This window comes from Lepisma saccharinum, chromosome 2 (assembly GCF_977018435.1).
Source record: "Lepisma saccharinum chromosome 2, izLepSacc3.1, whole genome shotgun sequence".
In the NCBI taxonomy this organism is placed as follows: domain Eukaryota; kingdom Metazoa; phylum Arthropoda; class Insecta; order Zygentoma; family Lepismatidae; genus Lepisma; species Lepisma saccharinum.
In genome coordinates this window covers 166830198-166853696 of record NC_139230.1, presented here as the reverse complement: position 1 = coordinate 166853696, position 23499 = coordinate 166830198, and the positions used below count along the sequence as shown (strand labels likewise).

At 37.6% G+C, this 23499-nt stretch overlaps 1 protein-coding gene and 1 pseudogene across 1 annotated transcript in view; both read right to left on the bottom strand.

Moving 5' to 3' along the window:
* The window catches only part of LOC145984176 (nucleoporin NUP188-like), a 174515-nt gene extending 163763 nt beyond the window's left edge, over positions 1 to 10752 (bottom strand). The window contains exon 1 of the mRNA XM_083117667.1: positions 10551 to 10752. Within this exon, the coding sequence (XP_082973793.1) occupies positions 10551 to 10736 (186 nt within the window). The 5' untranslated portion in view covers positions 10737 to 10752. The remainder of the gene's footprint in view (positions 1 to 10550) is intronic.
* An 11286-nt stretch (positions 10753 to 22038) lies between these two features.
* LOC145983748 (histone-lysine N-methyltransferase SETMAR pseudogene) lies at positions 22039 to 22884 on the bottom strand (annotated as a pseudogene).
* Between the last annotated feature and the right edge of the window lie 615 nt (positions 22885 to 23499).

Genomic DNA, 23499 nt, shown 5'->3' with positions numbered 1-23499 from the left:
TAAAATAAAAATATGGTGTTTACAATCCAACAAAACTCACAGTCATTTTGCCTTTCTCCTTCTGTAACAGAAATAGTGCTTCATGTTTACATTTCGCAACACTAGTCACTAGCTAGCCAATGAAAATGGACTGCATAAAAGAAGCAACCACTATGCCATGCAATATTGCCACATTACCATCCCTGCCGAACGGTGTGAACCACGAACTGGAGTGCTATTCAATTGTTTTCAATGATGTTTGCCCAAGTGTGTCTAGGAATGGAATGACAATATGGCAACAATGGCGAAGGTTGGCGAGCAGGGTAGAACATGTGATGTTGAGAGAGAGAGAAACGGAACGAAAATTGGGATCTGCGCAACGGCAAAGATATGTGTGTTGCACTCTACACCGAAGTGACTGCAATTTTGAAGGTTAATGAGGGCCTGGTGCCTGGCCCACTGCCAGTGTAATCCTCTGTGGAACTCTGTTGCATCATTCGTATGTGTGTTGTGAATGTCCCTTATTCCCACCACTCTATTATTCTAATTTACAAACCCCTGCCACCCCATTTTATGGCATTCCTAACCCATGCAACCTATTAATTTCAACTACTAACTCCTACCCCCGTTATTTTAAATTTCTAACCCCCGACATGTAATTATTATTTCGGTTACTAATCTCCCCACCCACAGTATTTTATCTTCAATGACCAACCTCCACCTATTTACCTTCTTTATTCCTGTGTAATAAATCATAGGCTTTAATTAGACTTTTTTTTTTTTTTTTTTTTTTTGGGGACACGAAGGTGCGAACCTCCGCCACCACTCGCCACTCTCACTTCTTATACCCTCTCACTCAGCTATCGTTTGTCGTTGGTGCTTCTGCTGAGTACGGTATTCTTCGTGTCCCGGAGTGAAGGATATACTTTGGAGTGGTTAACTAGGTTCTGGGAATGTCCGCTTCTACACCAGTTTGAATAAGAAGATAAGCGAGTAATATAAATCTCGGTACCTAAAATAAAACCGAGATGTTTGAAATTAGAGTTTGAGAATCTAGAGAAGTTTTCGAGAAGCATGCATAGGTTTAATATAGAATAAGATCCAAATGGTAAATATAGAATAATATATAATATATAAAATATAGAGAATAATAATTCAGGGTCCAATAGGGCCCGTAGAAAACTGGAGTGCCCTTTAATGAAGACCACAACATCCGCTCTAGTGTTGGAATCAGGTCTGCACTACGAATCTGCTTCGAATTCTTCCGACTGTTTTCCTCTAATGGAGGTTATGAAGAAACGTCCTCTATTAAGGGAAGTTGTCCTGTCTCGTAGTACCTGATCTCTTCTTGCTGATGATCTTCCTCAGTGGTCACAGTAATGGCTGATCTCAGTACCCGAGTTGATCTCCTAAGTACATCCTGAACTGCGACAGTCCCACGTATAGTAGAGCCAGGAGTGGTATCTCTTTCTGTGGGGTCTGATCTTCTATACTCGAAATGCTCATAGCTTGATATTATATCCGCAAGCTTGTTGACGATATTGAAGGTCTGCTGGCAGCTCGCCATCTGCTGGAATGAGCCTCTTCTTAAATTGGTCCTCAGACGCCGAATTCGGACGTCGTCAAATTTCTCGCAAGTTAAAAGGGCGTGTTCCGGTGTATCTATTACTCCACATTTCTGGCACTTATCATCAGATCTTAGTCCGAACCTCTTTAAATAGGAACCGTAAGGGCCATGCCCTGTAATGAAATGAGTAATACCCTTTGATGGTCGGAAGAAGGAGTTTTTAGGTCTTATCTTCGCCAACGGCAGAAATCCTTTGGTACGTCGGGAACCGGGATGCTGTTCCCATTCCATCTTCCAGGCATTTTCTAAGTGTTGATCGATGTCCTGAAATGTGTTGAGGTTTTGACCAAGAAGGGCTACGATCTTATTATGCTGCCCTTTCCTCAGCCAGTATCTGGCTGCATATCTCTGAACCTCGAAATCGAGTGGAAGAACACCGACAATTGCTATTACAGCAGCTGTAGCGGACGTCCGAAAGGCGCCCAATATTCTCAGGAAGATATTCCTCTGTGCTGCCCGTAACTTGACTTTCACATATTGGTTGAGGGTCATCATTGCCCAGGTAGAGGATGCATAACATACTGTCGGCACGAACACCGCTCTGTAATATAGCATTGCTGTGTCAAAAGGCAGCCGGTACGCCAAATTACCCATGCTCATAATGTTATGCATAGTGGTTTTTGCTTTCGTCAAGACATTAACTATGTGAGAGCGAAAACACAGTTGTGTCTCGATTAATATTCCTAAGTACTTGACTTCCGAGGCAGCTCGAATAGAACAATTTCCAAGCTTTATTACTGGAGATCTCTGTAGTTTACCTTTTAACAATATCTGATGGGTTTTTTCGGTAGCTATTGTTAGCTTACTTTTCGATGACCATTCTTCAAGCCTTAACATAACATTGTTCGTCTTCGTTTCAAGGTCTCTACGATTGTCGGCACTGAAGATAATTAGTAGGTCATCAGCGTATGCAACTACATCAGTTACGTCAGTCATGTGCATGAGCTCCACCAGAATTGGCTCCATCGTGACATTCCAAAGTATGGGTCCCAATACGGAACCTTGAGGGCAGCCTTTATTGATATTTCTATTTATACTGGCTGTACCCCATGTGTATTGGACACTCCTATTGCTTAAGTAATCCTTTATAACATTATATAAAGCCATTGGTATGTGAAGCTTTTGAAGTTCTCCAAGCAAGTACGGCCACCAGACGTTGTCGAACGCTCCACTTATATCAATAGTTATAGCAAGGACATATTTCCTGAGATCTTGTTGTACAATCTGTGTCACCATATTGATTGCATCCTCAGTGGAGCGTCCCTTCTGGAAGCCATACTGCCGTTCAGAGTTGTTGCTAAGGATTAATCTCTCGTTTAAGCGTTTGGCAATAAGTCTCTCAAAAACTTTACCCAGGGTGTCCAATAAACATATCGGCCTGTATGACTTGACGAGAACTGGGTCCCTTTTAGCATCCTTTAAAAAGAGCACAAGTCTGGCCAATTTCCACGTATTGGGGAAGATCCCCTGGAGTAAACACTGATTATAAAGTAGCTGAAGGTCACCAAGTAAGTTGTTCTTCAAAATCTTGATGACTTCATTTGAAATGCCGTCAGGACCAGGGGCACTCCTATTTCTCAATCTATCGATAATAAGTGCAATCTCCTCTTGAGCGAAGGGTATTACCATCAGTTGATTGTTGTAGTTATTATTTGCATTCGCTCTTATGATCCGCTGTTCTGGAGTGTCTTGAAGAGGATCATCCAACGGAAGTAACTTTTCCATCAAGTAGGAAACGGCTTCGTCCCAGGTCTTAGTATAACTAGTTTCACTTTTCTTCATTGGGACGGGAGCAAACCTTTGCCTGCTCCTCTGTGAGGCCATTCTGTATGGTTTCCCCCAAGGATTTCTTTCAATCTCCTGCTGAACGAACCTTGACCATGATTTCACTTTGTACTGTTCAATAAGGGAAGAGTAGATGCGCTTGGAATTCCGATATTTTTCCAAACGGAACAACCTGTCTCTTTCTGTGGCAGCCTTTTGGTAGCGCTTTCTCAATCGACGGGTGACACTCCTACGTGTCAATATATACTGGGGCCACTCATGCTTGGGTGAGCTTTTGGTGGATTTGGGAATTGATCGAATTGCTGATGTAATAGCATTTGTAATAGTTTTTGCAATATCCTCAGCCAGTCTTCCTTTACTCATAGGATTTAGCTGAAGCTGATTCGTGACCAGTGACCTCAGAAGGTCTTGATCTCTGGTACTCCAGATTCTCTTGATGTTATCATTATTAAGTGTGTGTCTTTTCATAAGTTGGATATTATAACTAATCAGATTGTGATCACTAACTGTTTGGTTGTCTTCTACCTTCCAATTGACAACAGACATCCTCCCTCGGCTTTAGGCTTTAATGTTTCAAGTCCTTATCATGGCGTTCCTAGTCCTAAAATACATTTTTATAGTGCCTATATAATACGAGGCACTGTCAAAAAAAGCGGCCGATAATTTTTTACTTGGGTCTGGGAACACTGACAAAGCTACGTGAGCATGGAAGAATGCTTTAGTATTCTGTGCCTGCAACAGAGGTATATTTCTCAGTGTGAGGGTGTGTACGTGCGAGTAGTAGGAAGTTGAAATGGCTGCCGTAATAGAAAATCCCACCAAATGCGAGGTGAGGTCGGTGATTAGATTTCTCAAAGGAAAAGGACTGAGTGCAGCTGACATTCATCAGGAATCTTGTGCCATTTACAGACCAACAGTAATGGGTGAAGGAAAGGTAAGACAATGGTGTCGTGCTTTTCGGGAAGGACGTTCAAATGTTCATGATGACGAGCGGAGCAACAGACCTAGTGTTCAGACGGACGACCTTGTGCAACGTTTTCATGAGAAAGTGCAATCCAATCACAGTTTCACCATTACTGATCTAGGCAAGGAGTTTCCTGAAGTGTCTGATAAAACATTGCACCGAATTGTAACGGACAATCTGGATTATCGCAAACTGTGTGCAGGTTGGTGCCAAAAATGTTGACAAACACTCACAAACATGAAAGAATGAAATCAGCACGTGATTTTTTGCCCCGCTGGGAGAAGGGTGGGACTCTTCTCACATAGTGACTGGAGACAAAACCTGGATATCGTACGTCACTGGTGAGTCGAAGCAGTAATCCATGCAATGGTGTCACTCCAGTTCACCGAAACCGAAGAAATTCAAGCAAACACAATCACATCGCAAAATCATGGCAATCGTGTTTCGGGACTAAAAAGGTGTAATTCTCATCAAATTTCTGAAACTGGGACGAACCATCACAGCAGGTGTGCATTGCCAAATACTTTCTAATCTGGAACGTGCCATCCTAATCTGGCGAAGAAGAATGTTACGGTCTGGAATTCTGTTTATTCATGAAAACGCCCACCCACACACAACTGACCGTACTGTTGCGACAATTAAAAAATTCCGATGGGTACGTTTTAATCACCCACCATACAGTCCTGACCCTGCCCCAAGTGACTACTTTCTGTTCCATCACCTCAAAAAGTAGCTTGCTTCGCAACGTTTCGATGATAATGAAGTTCTCAAGACATCAGTTCTAGACTGGCTGAGATCCCAAGCAACAGATTTCTATGCAGAGGGTCTACGTAAACTTGTTCTATGGTACCAAAAATGTTTAGAGCATCATGGTGACTATGTAGAAAAACAGCCAGGGTATGCACTTGCATAGCATCAAAATAAAAATTTTCTCGCTTGATTTTATTCTCTGTAATAACCAATCAGCCCTTCTTTTTTTACATGCCCCTCATATGTCTATTTTGAGGGTTAGTGCCTATTTTGCTTAATCGTACCTAAAACTACCTATTCTGCAAATTTCCCCTTAGTTCAACTTGTTAATGCACCTGTTACTTCCCCTACATTGAAGAATGTACTGTAAATCTTTGTTTGTATTGAAGGTATTCGCCAGATTGAGAGTCACAAGGAATGTCAGATCATTGGAAATTCTAAATTTCACTTAATCATGGTAAGCAAACTGGACAACTGGTTGTTAACTTAGGCCCGCTTTAGACAAAATCATTTCTCTTAACATTTTTCTTAATATTTATGCCATGACCAAAAAGCTACCATGTAAAGTGAGAAATGTTATGGCATTTCAGATACCATGGCATATTTCATTGCATTTCACAAGGATAGACCTGGCTCTATTTCCATAGCATTTTTTGTAGCATAACCAATCAGAAGTGACCTCATGGTCATGAGTGCAAATGTAATGGCGGTCACATTGAGATGTAAACAACGTATCACATCACACTTTTAAACGACTATAACTATTTAATCAAGAGGAATATCGCTTTGTATTAAATGGTTTTAGGTAGAAAAGAATGGCGCTGATTAAATACATACTTTACAATGTTTACTGAACACGTATGGAAGAATATTTTAGCTTTTTCAATTGTAAATACCGTGCACACAGCATTGACGGTGTAACTCTACATGCCTTTTGTGCTGTATGTATGGTACATTGTAATTGAAACAGCTAACTGAAATGTTCCATAAAATGCTTTCGTGTAAAGTACTATCGGTTATAAGATTTTTGGAAGCATTTACGTAGCATTTATGCTAGCAAAAATGTTAAAGGAAATGCTTTAGTCTAAAGCTGGCTTTATACTCTGTCACAACGACAACAGCCCCCATCTTTTTTTTTTCTACCTGGAAGCTCATTTTCTTTGTTGTGCATGTGAAAGGGATAAGGCAGTTATCTGTGAAGATACCATGTGCTTCAAAATGCAAAAGAACAAGGCGACCAAATGTGTATTAATTGAACAATTGATTGCTGGGGTAGCTTGTCTTGCCTTTGACAGAAAAAGTAATTTAACTATCAAGCTTATATGAAGGATATAATATTAACTTTTAATTACTTTACAATTTAATATTCCTTTCCCACATGAGAAAGTTTTACATAATGGTCCTGTTCAAAACTACGTGACTGATGTGATTTCTGGCTACTGTGAAAAATGTTTCCCGGACAGGATTATTTTTCTACCTCTTGCACTTTTTGAAAAAAAAAAAAAAAAAAAAAAAAGGGTAAATGGTAAACAATGAACACTGTGATGAGCCATCATCTTACATTACCTCAGCTCTAAATACAACAATGTTAATCTTAAAAACCTAGTTGAATGGCCTTGCACTGTAAACAGAGAGAATTTACACTAAGTCAAACGATGTTATTTATTCTAAAATTGCATGCACATTCATAGATAAATAATTCATGTACTCATGCAAAAATTAAATAATGCAAATGACTTAAATTAACCAGGTTATATTGTTCTAGCTTCCCTGCAAATAAGGATTTAATTCAAACTACATATTGTCAATTGTTTGTGAAACATTTGTGTGTAATTTGAAAGTTTACTTTTTCAGAGAAATTTTAATTGGAACATCTTTTAAATAATTTTTTGGTTAAAAGAGTGCAAATTGTTTTTAGTCAACAACTGTGCACGCAGGAGCATTTCCTCAAATAACACAATTGTTAGCACAAATTCTTTGTAAAAATTACTTTAACTGATGATTCCCCGCAAAGGTGAATTTCTGTTTGTGAATCATTAAGAGCACTTTTATGTATAAACTTTGATGCGAAATGATAAATCGAATACCAATACATTGTAACCGAACATTGAAGTAAGAAGTTTATGTTCAACCCTCACCGATGGCATAGTGGTAATATACTGACCCTTGCTGATGGCATAGTGGTAACGTACTAACCTCTACTCCCGTTACTTTCAATTTCTAATTCATCAGATTTCCTTTCACGTGTCTGATTCTCGATGGAGACATTGTACCCACTGTGTGAATTAAGCATTTGCTTGGGGGGGGGGGAAGAATATTGTAATTTCACTTCGTAGGGTACATTTTTGGGGGTATGCCAATTTGTATATGTTAACAGCCAGTAAAATATACTAAGGAAAATGAAAACATCCTTGGCAAGTTTGTTTTACGGGGGATATTTTTTGTGGGGGGAAATCCCCGACATCTCCCCCCCCCCATGTTAATTCGCACATTGATTGTACCTTGCAACGAGAATGAGTGTACTCTTTTCAACAGACAGTTCTTTCAACAACTACAGTTACACACAAAAATAATATTACGTCAACGTAATAGAACAAATTGTTTCTATAAATTTCTTCATACACACATGCGTGATGGTCTAAAAAATAATAAATTGCACAACTAATAATAGCCTATTTGGCTAAAAGATAAATTGCTATCTGCAATTATAATGAAGTCAGTGTTTTCAACTTCTCTAACTGCACTGGAAGGAAAGTGTTCAGTCTTTGCCTTCCAGAGGGTAAAAAGGTTGATGCCAATAGATTTATTACGGTCAGCTGGCAGGTAGTGGCCAGGGTCCGAGATCTGGAGAAGGGAAGGGATGTAAGGCGGTTTTCAAAAATCAGAGGGAGACATCTGGTGGCAGAACGTTGAACTCAGTCCACATGCAATTCTTCTGCCCTTGCAGTGATTTCATTAAGGAAATAACATTACTTTTTTACATTGACACCTGCCGATGTAGTAGCATACTTTGAAAGAAAACCCTACATTAGATGCTTGCATGACGCATCGAGCATTTCCTTTGTATGATTCATCATTGCATTTTTCAATTGCAATTTCCACAAATCGTTTCTCCATTTTGTGTTTATTTACCTACTACCTTAAGGGAATTTTAAAAAATATGCAAGGAATTACGACATATTCACACATTTAGAGTATCTAATTTTGTGATTTTCCAGAAGGTTAACTTGATTTTAAAGCATGTACTGTGTGCCTTTCTTCAAATAAGTGCCTTACAATATTATATCTTACTTAATGTGTAAAAGCCCATGTTAAATATGAGAGCTTTTCGCGGTGCCCTTCGCCAAACTCCAGTCCCCTCTTAACCTTCTAGCGGTGCGTGACGCATTTTTTACGTCATTTAGTATCATTCATTATGAGCAAGGATTTTTATAATATAAACATAATTTTTTTGGGGTCTACCTTTAGTTATATCATACCTGAGATTAATATAAATGAAACATATTTAAATACAAGTTAGAATGCTGAAACAAATAGCAAAAATACAGTACGTAACTTATTACATATTTATAGCGCACCACGCTTTTCATCAGCAGGCGCGTGTCGTACTTTTTACGACATATATTCTTGCTGAAAACCTAAATGTTACAAGTTATTTTTTCCAGCATTCTAACTTGTATTTTAACATGTTTCATTTATATTAACCTCAGATATTATATATAAATAAATGTAGACCCAAAATAATTTATGTTTATATTATAAAAATCCTTGCTCATAATGAATGATACTAAATGATTCACTGTCATATTGATTGACTTCTATATATTCGTCACTTAAGTCACTATCACTGTCCAATTCATGTGATCCCTCTTCATCAGAAGAAACTTGAAGGATTCACTGAATTTCGCTCACGTCTACGTTTTGTCGACTCATTTTCAACAATAATAGGACGAAAAAATTACAGAACAGGAACAGGCGCGAAGTGCAAACTTTACGACACTGTGTTCTGATCTGAAATAAACAACAATTGACAGAGTATAACATATGGATTAGTAACAATGACTGCTAATATGCAACACAAAATACCTCTTTGAGGAATACATAAAAAGCATAGGTCAACGAATTCAAAGGAAACACAAGAAAATTAAAGAAAATTACTTTTGACGTAAATTTTGCACAGGCGCGCCCGCTCGAAGGTTAAGTTCCATTGTAAGACCAGCCTTTTGGCAGCCAGAAAATAATACACTAAAGTTATTGTATGTTGGTATGAGGTGGGTTAGTTAAGTCAGGAATGAGTGCTTGGATTATGTGGTTTGGGTCTACTGTTGAAGTGATTCAATGGAATGTAGGCCATGATGGTAAGCTGTGGAATATTTGTAGAAGATGACCGATGCCATAGAGATAGGATAAGAAGCTAACATTAGTTCAAAATCTGTTTTGGCATGTTTATTAGTAATGTCTTGAATTGACTATATATTCTTTCAAAATTCTAAGGAAAGAATTAGTTTTTAAAAAAACGAAAGCATATTTCTTTAAGGTATAACTTTGTGTAGCCTACAGAAAAATTGTTTTATCAATCAGAGAAATCAAGAGAGTTGTAACCAGAAATCTAGCAATGATTAATATACACAAACCAGTCACCTAATTTGTCTGAGAGAAGTCATACATCAATCTGTAATAATAATAAATATGAAGGATAGTTTTGATAATGAAATGTTTATTACATAGAGGTATCCAAACAAGTTTCAGTCTCATAACAGCAGCACACAAATTAGGATTATAAGTAGGAAGAAGCAAGTCTGAAAAATGTCTATAAATGTCTAAAAATGTCAAATGTCAAATAATCTTCAGATATTTTTCTAAAATTTGCATACCAACTGAAGTTCTCATGCATGTTTCAATCTTCTTCTATTGTAAAGTTCATTTCATTTCATACAAATGTAATTGAAAAAATCATGTGAAACTACAATTTATTTTTGCAGGGATCCTAATTAATCAATTCTTATGTTTATGTCAACTGAAAAATTCCAAATCCAGTACACTGGAAATAAATCTCCTTTGTACTTACCTTTATAATTTACAAGCACCAAAAATGTTAAGTTTATCACAATCACCACATGTGGGAGATAACTTTCCACTTACCATTACATGGATTAGTTACACACATAATCCTAGCCAATGGTTACATCTTCTTAAATCAATCCTTCCCTATTGATATTTCACAATGTATAATTATTAATTTAAAAATATATTGCCTGAACCACTGGAAATTCAGAAAAGGGAGAAATAAATTACAGTAATCTTCAGTGAAGAAGTAACAGCACCTACAATACCATAATGCAGGTTTATATTGTTACTTTCTTCACTATTTCAGTGATGGCCTTGACAATGACTTCCTAAAATAAGGAGAATTTGTGATGCAGTAAGAATGTGCCAAGATCTTACCAAATACTTAGCAAATCTGATGATAAATGTCAGTTGAGTTTCGTTCAAGGATTTCTCCAACTTCTTCTCTGATTCATCTGAAGCAGGCTGATACGCATTCAAACCATGAATTATCTGTTGTTCTGCAGCACTCAGTACTTCAAAAACTGTACTGTTTGAAGCAAAAGAGTTTTTGTTGGATATCATGGACCATAGGTCCTTAACGTATCTGAAAAAGAGGAAAAATATTTTCTGTACCAAATCAATAAGCACCATATAGTAATTAAGTGGACAAAAATTACAACAATTGAAATAAACCAAAGGGGCATTGGAAAAAATGTATTTTCAATTATTATTATTGGCTCCATGCATTGATACCATCCAAACATCTGTTTTGAATGTGGATAAAACGGAAGTCATGGCACATGGAATCTGCCAAACATTAGCAGCAGCTAAAACAACTTTGGGACAGCACCAAGTGTCTTCTATGTTATCCACAGGAAGTGCATTATTTTTATTGAAGTGTGGAAATTAAAATTCTAGGTGCTCCAGTTTCATTTTCTGTTTACATTATTTGTGCAACGAAATGTGTGTACATATCAATATATTACTTTATCAATATCCTCATGTGCCCCTGCACCAAACTTTTTATTTTCTGGAAAATAATATGTGTAGTGCTTGTTTTGCTATGCATACCAGTATCATAGAAAAGAAACTAGATCTGGATTCAATTCACAGAATTTTCTCATTGTCAGATTTCATTAGGTATCTTATGTCAAATGTTGCTGTTCCTGAGTGAATAAACTTTTGGAATTATTCAGTGTTCCATTGCCTTGACTACCCATTGCACAGTCAAGTGTGTCACATCCTTGCTTACTTCCAAAAAAAATCCACCCTGGATAATCCATCCCCACCCTCTTTGTACTGTACACGTATTGAACATGTAAACATTCACTCTCTTGTGAACAAAATTAATGACATATGCCACACCATAAACATGGATGTAGAATGGATTGATTAAATTAGGTTCTTTTACATCACTTTTCTGCCACTTCTGGGTAATCATGACGAGTGATGGCATCGATGATGAAGGGGCACTCGCAAAGAACACCAATGCCTAGCCTGGGATTCAAATCCAGGGCCCCTAGTATCATAGTGCTTTGTGATAACCACTCTGTCATGGAGGCGAGGTATTAATTTACACTTTTAAGGAAAGACATAAAACATAAGAATTGTGATGGATTTTTGTTACATTTACAGAAACAGAAATTAATCATGTCACCAAGTATACTACTTACATATTCAAAAACTGTGTATACATTGTCAAGTGCAAGAAAAGGCTCCATAACCTTAACTTCGCCATGTAAAACAAGATGAAATAAATAAATAAATAAAACAAAACCAATGAGGTTGGGAGGAAGATCTGTACTTGTTTATCACATTAATGCAAAGGGTACAAGCATGCATATGGATTTGACATGTTGAACTCAATATCTACACGAAATGAAAGAAGGAAGCTTTCCATTTTATCTGTAACAAGGAAGGGGGAAGGGGGAGGGAGGAAGAGAGGGATGAAAGGAGGGAGGTAGCTTCTTCTAAGTAAATAGGCTTGTTTTGCTCGTGAGTGATACAGACTCCTGTGCCCTGACAATGATGCGTATATCAGGTGCGTTTTGTGTGTATGCGTGTGTCCGTGCATGCATGCTGACCATAGTGTAATGCTGTCAAACTCTTAGTTATGACAAGTGTGTGGAACTCCCACATGGTGTAGTGGTAATGTCATTGTCTTGTAATCAAGGGGTCCCAGGTGGAGACACATAGTGGTTTGCATCCCACTTTAAACTGTAGGTCCAGTCTAAATTAGCCTACTTGTGCATAAAGTGGACTTAAAACAGCAACTCAAATACAAAATCTCACACAAGAGTGTAACAAAGGGGTTTGCTGATGGGGCCATACCCATCCTCCGAATACATGAGCCAAAAAATATTAGAAAAATTAGGGGACCTATAAAACATACATTGGAAAGTACGACATAAAATGACTAAAGAATTTTGTCAAGAACAGAAATTGTCTTTCAATTTGTTCATGAGCTTTAACACTGCTGCAAAAAAGTATGTATTCTTTACTAATTAGCCAGCCTCCCTTGCATTACCCTAGTAGGTAACTTTCTTCTAAATTTTCTTTTAGTCTCACACAGACATCTTGTTAGTCAAGAGAGTTGAGTGGTATACCACAGCTGTAGCTCAATATTTCTACACCATAGCCAAGAACAGATTTTGGTGCCTCCACCACTGAATTTTACACCAAAACAATGATAAAAAATATCAAATGAACTCTACAACAGAGGCGAAGATATAGTACAAGCAATGCAAGCACTGCTTGCATAATTCGAATATCATTTAATGTACTTAATGTTCTAACCGTATTTACTTTCCATCGCACTCTATTTCGCGAAAAAATGCGGCCGCAAACTCCCCCAGCAGCTCTGTAGCAAGCACCAGCCTCAATGCTTGCAGCCGTTCTGCGGGAAAATAAGGCCTCCGAAGGAGTCACATGGCGAAGCGTGAAATTCTGGTGGAACCCGTCCACAAAGCTTCTACAAAAAGCTGTGCTTTCCGAGCTTGCGTGATTCCCGAAAATAGCCGAGTTCAACCGAAAGCAGAAGGATTCATCTATGGGTACGTTGCCAGCAAAAACTAGTAACGAATATTTGTCTTCATGAACACGTAAACAAGATCGCAAATATAATAATAATTGTTAGTCATAAAATAACTAAAAGAAGTTATTATCACTGTTCTAAATTCCATATATATCATATTATATTACAAATTATTTTAGATTTCGCGAAATGTTAAACGCGTAAAAAAAGTTGACATTGGGAGTTGGGGCAGTGGAATTTCTGCACCCCCGTGAAGAGTTTTCTCAGGGAGGGAGGGAAGATTGGACGGACCTTGGTCCTGCACCCTGCTTCCTGGTCGGTCCAGCTCAAATTACGCCAGAAGTGTTGACCGCTACCAGTGTTTGCAACTGCCAAATTATTTACGCAGTAATTCAAGTGAGCTCTTTCACAAATTTTACAATCAATAAATTGACTGCTTTTGAATAAAACTTGGGGTGAAAATAAAGCTATCTGAGAAAGAACTATCTACTGATATTTGTACATGGCATAGAAGTAAATCGTATACATTCTGCATATTATGAGCACAAGAATATGTTTTAATGATTGATTGATTGATTTGTTGTTTTAACTCCACTTTATGCACAGTAAGGCTAATCGGGACTGGACCTACAGTTTAAAATGGGATCTGAAACACTTGTGCCTCCACCGGGTATCGAACCCGGAACCCCTTGATTACAAGGCGACGACACTACCACTGCGCCATCGGGGAGGCCCGAATATGTTTTAAGTTCTATTATTATGACGCAAGTGGTGTTCCCAGGGTCTTTTTACGGTCCCCATTTTGTCATCTTTTCCTTCCTTTGACGTTTTTTCTTAGATATACTGGGCCAAAAGGGGGTTATGTCTACCATCCACCCCCCCCCCTTCGCCCCGGGCACGACATTGAATGACACTTTATTACTTAAATATTAATGTACATACTCGTTCTGCTGAAATGATTCTGATTCCTCCGCGTAATTTTTATCTCCAAACTGATATATCTTTCCTTTGTGACGGATAAAATTAAGGAAATAGGTTGGTATCACTTTCTGTTGTTTCAGAGATTTTCAAAGTGATCTTGTGTGGATGCTTGCATTTGCAGTTGTGGAAAGCGTGTGGGATAGTGTGAGTGTTTGTTGCTTCGTGTTTTGTGCTGTGAATTTATCGGAATGAACGCGTATTTAGGAACGGTTGATGTGAAGTGCGGGTGTATTATTGAGCAACTGAAAATTGCTTCGTTTAGCTCGAGAGAGATAAGTGTTAAAATGAAAATCGTGGAAGGGGGTCGACCAACACCAAGAGTTTGAAATTTATTGTGGTGAGTACATAGTCTATGCATGTGTTTCTTTGCTTTGAAATGAATTTTTTATTGTTTGTGTTTAACTTTTTATTTAGTGTTTAAGTTACTCCAATGCAGTTTTTAGGGTGCCCAAAAATACTAAATTACATCATGCAGCATAAAATAAACAAATGATTCCCATTTTTTTTTATCTAAATTGGTTTTGTCACCGTTTGACCATATTAAATAATAATGAACAAATAAAGGTACTAATAAGTAAGTAAGAAATTCCGTCTCCCTTTAGTCGTATGCGAAAAGTTCGCATATGCAAAACATTTAATATCATATGAATAACGTTACCTGGATTTTTTAAAAAAGTAAATGTGACGTTTGCGGATCATATGGTATATTTTTAGTACAGTCACTTTATTACGATATTTTGACAAATCCAGCGACTGGGTAAATGAGGCTATAAACCTTGAATCTTTCCCCTCGGCATGTCGTTGTACTACACGTTTTGTTGTACTGAAACATTGCTTGCCTCCTTCGTAAGACTATGCTTCGCTACTGCTCTACAAAACATCAGATTGATCCATTTATTTGTCTGCTCAGGTCTACAACTGAACCATTCAATATCTGCTGATTACTCAGAAAATAAAAGGTACAAAAATATAATTTTATGGGATCAAAGTAAGAGCAGGTTTAAGTATAATGGAAGATTTAGGAGTCAAACAGTTGACAGCAATCATTATAGTGATGTATTGCTAATAAACAAAAGCAGATACACATTTTGTGTAAAATACCAGTAAGATATTAAAAAAAAGTTAATCAGTTTTGTTATTTACAGCACTAGGAGTGTTACAACATAGAGTGACTCTGGGGTTCATCCAACCTCTGATAAATAGGTACTGTAGACAACCTAGGGAGGAGGTTTAAGTCAGCCGGAGTGAAGAGCTGACCACATCACCTTCAGAAATGGCTGAGATTCTGAATGTGTGCGGCATCCAGTTAATACCTTCACAGTATGTTACAAGTGTTACAATGGTGTGATCATGCTCATCAGCAGTTCCTTAAAAATCCATAACCACTACGTTGGGTATATGTCAATGTAGTTATGAGGCTAAGTCAATGTAGTTATGGAGCTAAAGAGAGCTCAGATTTATTTACTTTTCATGCACAATTCCCCAACCTGACCTCATAAGGAATTCACAGCAAAAATGATATTTTGTCTCAAGCTCAAGTGCTCTGTAACAACAAAAAATTCAAAATTTAAAAAAAAAAACTTTGTTTCCTAACTGTAGCAAAGTTCACTAAATGATCACTGTCCTTGGAAAAAGTTAATATGCTACATAACATTCATTTGGCTTTATTTATTCCTCTTGTCTGTGTAATGTACAGTGTTTTTGTTTTTAACCAAGTTAGAAGAGCAGTTTAGTTTCAAGAAGGAAGAAGGAACAAAAGGCAGTGGCGTCTCGTCCCTTGGGGCTTCCGGGGCTTAGACCCTAAAGAAAAACGGACGTATTCACGTAATTATCAATCACCATAATGCATAACTATCACACAAGTCTTTTAAAAGGCGATTTTTAACAACGTAAATTCATCGTCTGTTGCAATGGATACGACAGCGCTCCTAGCGGCATTGATGTCAATTATCATTTTCTGGGGCACGTCGCAAAGGAAGGCGTTGCCTACACCCACCTACCCTACAGTGAAGGTCACATGCTAGCAGAGAGAGGGGGAGAGTCCAATGGATTTGAGTGCTGATTCGGGGCTAATTCCTTCGCGTCGCGTTCAATCTCACGTGTTGTTCTGTAGTGTTGTGGTGGCTTTCATTCGCTATGTTTGAGTGAGTTTGGCAGGGTTGATGTTCGAACACAAATTGATGAAGGACATAGGCAGTCAATTACAAGACACAATGAATTTGTCCGGAAAAATAGGCATATATTAAATATAATTATTGATTGCTTAAAATTCTGTGGTCGACATGAACTTGCTCTATGAGGACATAATGAAAGAGAACAATCTTTAAACAGAGGCATCTTCCAGATTTATTACCCCTTCATAGAAGAGGTAACTTTGTGTTCTTTATTGTAGTGAAGAGTTGAAAAACATAAACTCTATCAGTAGATTGCATTCATTTTTTATTTAAAATTATTTAGAGGGTACCTTTTCAAAACAGTAAAAATGACAAACATAGTTTTAATAACTCCAGTGGCAACAGCTGAATCTGAACGATGTTTCAGCACCTTGAAGCGTATTAAAACCTGCTTAAGAAATGCAATGGGACAAGACAGACCAAATGCCTTGGCACGTGCTTACAATAGAGAAAGAATACATTTCAAACATAGAGGGCTTCAACGAAAAAGTAATAACAAAATTTGCTGAGCAGAAGAACAGGAGTCAACGTTCGTAGAAAGGTATGTTTCACAACAATACCTGTTTCTTTTGTAATCATGTGAATTGTCATTATATTTTAAATTCTTTAAAAAAAATAAGTCCAGTTTTGTAGTTTAGAAGATAAATACCCGTTTTTTTGTAATTCATGTAATTTGTCATTACATTTTAAATTATTTCAAAAAAGTAAGTCCATTTTTGTAGTCTAGAAGAAAAAAATACCTATTTTTTGTAATTCATGTGAATTGTCATAGCCTATTTTAAATTCTTTAAAAAATAAGCCCCGGCCAAATTTGAGGCCAAGAGATGCCACTGACAAAAGGTGAAATTGGATTAATGCAGACAAGCAAAGGATACCTTGAGAAAGGAAACAAAGAATTTAAATTTTAATCGAACTGATAAAAATGATACATCAGTGATATTTTCTTTTATTCATTTTACCTACCACCATTCACCCAGGACACATGATACTACACTTCTGATCACCTTAGATGGGAATTTCCATTTTCACCACAAAAAGGTTACCATAGTGTGCTATGAAGCCTGAAGACTTGACCCAGTTTACCATAACAATTCTTATTCATTGCATAGATTGCACATATTTATTTATTTAATTAAATATAAATATAACACCAATGCAAGCTTGCAAGTACACAGAACTCTGACAACATCAAGAAATTTCCAAAAATTCAAGGGTGCAAGTAGATTTTTCTCTATTTCAACCTTATGTATTACCGCCTCTCAACCCGCCCCCCCCCCCCTCCCCGCACACACACACATACAAATATATTGACAATATAAAGGGTCTGTGTGATTCCAGTTTATCAAAAAAAATTCAATTAAACGGTGGGTGTATGTAATAATTAATTTAAATTGCAGATTTTACATTTGCCATTTAACATACTCCAACTCTAAATACATCTACAAACACAAGTCACAAATGTTACGGGATATATTGATCTACGAAAAATTGTTAGTTAATATTATAAGAATTCAAAATTCAAATTTACCTAATTAACTCTAAGCTATCTTGCAATAATCTTCCGTCTGTCTGAAAGATTGCTTGTTCTGCAATGGGCACTAAAAGGCAAACGGATTGAGAGAAGTCTGTTTTATTTTCCACGAAGCTTTTTCTTTTCATTCCTTGATAAAAATAAAAGCTAAACTGTGAAAAACTTGCCTCAGGGCATTAATAAACACGAATGAATTCAATGGGATCTGGTTTAATGAGAGTTGCAATTTTTCATGTCTATGAAGAAAAATTGAAGTAGAATTCACGCATTATTCCCAGAGCCAATAATACATGCATAATTCTCGGAATTCAAGTAATTCCCCGTGAGTAGCCACTCTGCAGATAACATGGGAGAATACACAACTGGGTTCTAGGTAAATACTATGTAAGGCACAGATGTTTTCATTGTATTTATTTTCATGTATTTCATTCATCATTATCATTGGATTAACGTAGAGAAGAAAAATAAGCAGAAATGAAAATAATCTATGCTGTTACACAAAGGTAGTTCATTAATAAGGTAGGTTTTTCACTACAACCTTCAGGCCCTCTGATCTTGCACCTTACATTTCATGTCAGGATAGGATCCACTGAATTAATATTATGTACTATCCGATATCATCATCTTCCCTGCATCCTTTCTCCATTAACCATTCTTTATGTCTTAGCCAGTGCCCAGCCAATATCTGAACATACACTACTCTACTTTGATTCCAGCCAATATCAGAATATTTTAAAATATACTCACATCAATGCCATTATATCCTCCCCACTTCACATATGATAAATAACTTGGTTCTGAAAATGAAAGAAATAAATATCATAAAGTGAATCTGAATAAATTAAAAACAATTTTAAAGTAATTCATATGTGGTTACATATAAACAGCAAAAAAAAAATCCTCTGTATTGACAACTGTAGATTATATATAAAATTTATGAAATGTGGTAATGTATGGTTATTGACGTAGGATTTGTAAAACTAAGAATTAAGAATGAAGAGATTCTAGTAGAATATCAGTCAGGTCAGTTCCAGATATGCTTCCAAGCTATTGACAGCAAATGCCACTCTTACATCAGGGATGAAGAAATGTGTATGAGATCGTCTTTATGTATTTGGTGTGGGTGGTGCTCCAATTGGGGGTCATCTCCACAACATCCATGCTCCCAGTCTTCTATCACCAGCCAGGCCAGGTCCAGTTCGAGCCCTGTGTCCCTGTTGCGGTTTTCCTTTTCTCTGTGGATAACTGCTTTGATTATGTGGTCCATGTAATTGGATTCACTTTAAATTCAAAGTATTAATTGGTGTCGGGACTAGTGTTTACCGACTAATTTCATACTAAGTCTATGTAAATATTTTGTGTGTGTGTTGATGAAAAAAAATGTCTTGCTTGAAAAGTTTGTATTCTTCTGCTGCCTCCCGTTCTCCACTGACTTCCATTGGTGGGTTTCAATGCCTAAATATTTTTTCATAGTATAGTTTTTCTTAACCAACATCACTAAAATTTTACACTGAATAATATTATAAATTTTTGATCAGAATAGGATATGTAAAAAATCAACACAAATTAATTTAATGATGTTGACCTCAGGAAAGTACAGTACGATACCTTATTACATTAGTCCAGTGATTGATAACTAATGTAAATGTAATTTTATATTTGTCAGATTTCATGATATAATTAATTATATGTATTATACAATATATAAAATATGTAAATAATTGTGAATACTTAACAATATTAATATTTAAAAATGGAAAGGTATTTATGAATAAATTTGTTGGAACCAGGACCCTTTTTTTATATATAAAAAAAAATTACCAGGCCACGGTCTCACTAAGGTTGAGAATCACGAGTTGCAAAAACAGCATTGTACATTTATTTACACCCATCATGCATACTTAGAGCAAAATAATATTTAACACAACATAAGCATTTTCCCAATATTCACGAGCCAATAAGCAGCTTTTCGATTGTTTCATTCATGCACCAAAACAATGCAAATACCAAGTTGAACTCCTTGTGGACAACTGAAACTTTTGAGATGATACTCTTTTTCACATATTGTGTGGTTGTGTTGATGTCCATACATAATAATACATGTAAATATTATCATAATCACACCTGCCTTATTTTCTATCTCAAAATATTGTTACACATTACGTTTAAATAAATATTTCCAACATTCGCAAACTTGGCTAATTGTCAAGACGTTTATTTTCAGTCCTTTGCTCACCAGACGATTCTTTTGCTAGCTGGAATGGAATTTGAACAGAGAAGCAAGTTATTAATATTACACTTCCCATGCCCAAGTCCCATAGCAGACTTCGCATTCATAAACTTGTGGACTTCTTTAAATGTGAGCTTACCATGAATCATACTCTGTAAATGAAGTTGTTATGATCAATGTTGCATGAGAGGAAATTTTGATTACACATCTGAACAAAAATTACAAATAGTTCTGGATCAAAAGGCAGCTTTTCAATAATCATGTGTTCATAGTTTCACAACTTATTTGATTGGCTATATGAAGCACACCTCACCAAACTTAAAAAGTTTTGAAATCTTGATGTGATGATTAAATATTCCCTTCCAAAAACTCGTCAAAAATCAAATACAATTCAATTCGAAATTTGGTGTCTGTAGATGAAATATATTCTGCTTAAAGAAAACAGTAGAGATTTCTGATGTAACGTTTCACTACAGATCCTGGTCTGCAATTACCAGCAAGGAATTTATAATGGTAATGATGCAAAATATAGCTTTTTGTTGTATCAAACAATGCTATCTTGCTTAAAAGATTTAAAAACATGGTGGATTTCTGGTAAAAAAAAAAAAATCTTGGTGGGGAACAAAAAAGCTGCACATAGGCAAGATTTGCTTACTAGGCACACTTGGCTGGCGAGTAAGCAAGTAAAACTGTAAGCCTGGGGTTTGACCCATGAAGTATAGAGAGTCCACGGGTAACTTGCAGACCTTGTAAGATCCAGCTTGCTTATCTGCAGCGAACACTCATTCCAGGTTTGCACCATCTCTAGATACACAAGTCAAGCAGTTACTATTGATAACTAATAGATTCTAAACTGTTGAATGAGTACTTAAAATGTCCATCACATTTATTAATATGAAATTGCAGAGATTTAATCGATGGTACTGGGTGTTCCATTTACAACACAACCTGGAGTTTGGGATAGTACAACTTTTGAACTGGAAGTGGTACACATACCATTCTTATACCAAATTGAAGCCTTGTTCATGCATATACCGTGCGTCTATTTCGATCTTCAGCCGAGAGATCGGGAGAAGCGTGGCGGGTGGCGCTGATGGAGATGCCGACATTTGTGGTCTGTAATGCCCGCTCATTTTTATGGACATACGCAGACATTTATATAAATATTGCAAAACGAGCACTAACCTGAGTACGGTTTTAACTTTAGTAGCTTAGTGGCTGTATGTGCCGATGATTTTGACACTCCCACCTCTTGTGAAACATGGCATAGAGGTTTGTTTGGAGAACGTTCTAACGCTGCACCAATATCATCGAGTTTTGCTTCGGTTAGAATCCGTCGTTTTTGCTTAGGTGTTTTAAAATTTAACAATCCAGTTTCTTGTAATTTAAGGACAAGATGTCTAACCGTATCTCTGTGAGGAGTTGAAACGTCTGGGAATTTCTGTACAAATTGCCTACACACGTCTCGACACGAGTCTGTTTTCATGTACGTGTCATGCATAAAAAATCTTTGTTCAAACGTGAACCTTGGGGCTGGCATTTGAATCATCTCACTGACACAACACACATACACACTGCAATAACACAAACAAGTAACTGCAAGTAACCAAGAATAACACTCTTGCGCACAGTACGAAATTAACACGCTCTTGGTTTACATTGCTCGCCACTATATTCACAACTCTGTCTTCATCTACCAGGTATCCAAAAAAGTTCATGCCGTATTTTGCAGTGAGAAATAAAGACACTGTAATTTCTGGCAAATGTATTTTATTCAGAAAAATAAGCTCCTTCAGCTTCAATTACATTATCCCAACGAGATACAAGCTTATAAATCCCGCATTTGTAAAAGTTCTGGTCCCTTGGAGCAAAACAATTGTCCTATGACCTGCGTGACATCATCTCGGTTTAGGAACTGTTGCTCACGCAAATGGTTATCCATGGTCTGATGGGGCAATGTCCGGGGAATAAGGAGGAAGAGGTAAAATTTCCCAACCAAGTGTGTTGATTACCTCCTTGGTCGCTTTCTCCGTATGAGGTCTAGCGATGTCTTGAAGAAGGATTACTCCTTTCCTGTTGACTAGTGCTGGCTGCTTCGGACGCAGTGCAGCTGCAACCCTTTGCAACTGGGACGAGTACACCTCCGATGTGATGGTTTTGCCATGCTCTAGCAATTCAAAGTGCACAACACCAGCGCTGGTCCACCAAACACAGAGCAGTACCTTCTGTTCATGAATGTTTTCTTTGGGGGTCAATGCAACACAACCAGGGGACGACCAATGATGTTTTCTTTTGCGGTTACTGTATAACACCCATTTCTCGTCACATGTCAATATCTGGTCCAGGAATGGGGCTTTCTTGTGGCGTGACAGCAATGATGCGCAAATGGTGAGCCTCTGCCGTTTGTTTTCCTCGGACAAACCGTGAGGAACCCACTTACTGAGCTTCCAAGTCTTCCCAAGGTTGTGCAGATGCAATCGAATGGTTTCCTCCGACACTCCAAACCCTCGTGCATGTTCTTTGCACGTTTGCTGTGGATCACGCTCGATGGGCTCCTTCAGCAGGGCTTCGTCGATAGTGGCGGGGCGTCCAGCTCGAGGCTTGTCCTGGAGGCTCTCAATGCCCGATGCAAATCGACTGAACCACTTTCGCGCTGTGCGCTCACTCACTGATGCCTCTCCAAACGCGGAGCATATCTTTCGAGCAGCGGCTGCAGCATTGCTGCCAAATTTGAACTCATACAGTAAACACGGCTGTAAAACGTCCTTTGACACTGACATGTTCCCTTCAGGATTGTAGTTTCTACAGACCTGCTGTCTATGCGACCGACACGCCTCCCAACTCTGCACTGACTGACGGTTACCGGGAATGTAAACTTCTGATGTCATCAAGACAGGATTGCCGACACATGCCGTTTGACTTTCACTTTTCGTTCCAGCGGCACAAACTTTTTTGGATACCTGGTAGTTGCGAAGGAACAAAAAACCTCTAGCTCTGATATTTCGGATTGCAAGGAAACTCACGAAAACCATTCACTTTTAACGGTTTCGTCTGCAGCGTTATCTTGATACAGTGTTGCACATTCAAAACCTCCAAACGATTCCCATGGCCACAAAACTCTTTCAGGGATATAAACTTAAGCAGGACGTTACTGGTCAAAACTATGATTAAAATGATTTATTATCTGTGGCTCTTAACATAGTTTCTATAGCGTATTTATTTGTGTATATAAGAGCAGAACTTGGATGAATTACAGAAGAACTTTTGTGTGTTATAACACAGGTTAGTGCTCGTTTTGCAATATTTATATAAATGATTGCATTTGTCTATAAAAACAGGCCGCAAATGTCGGCATCTCCATCAGCGCCGCCCGCCAAGCTTCTCCCGATCTCTCG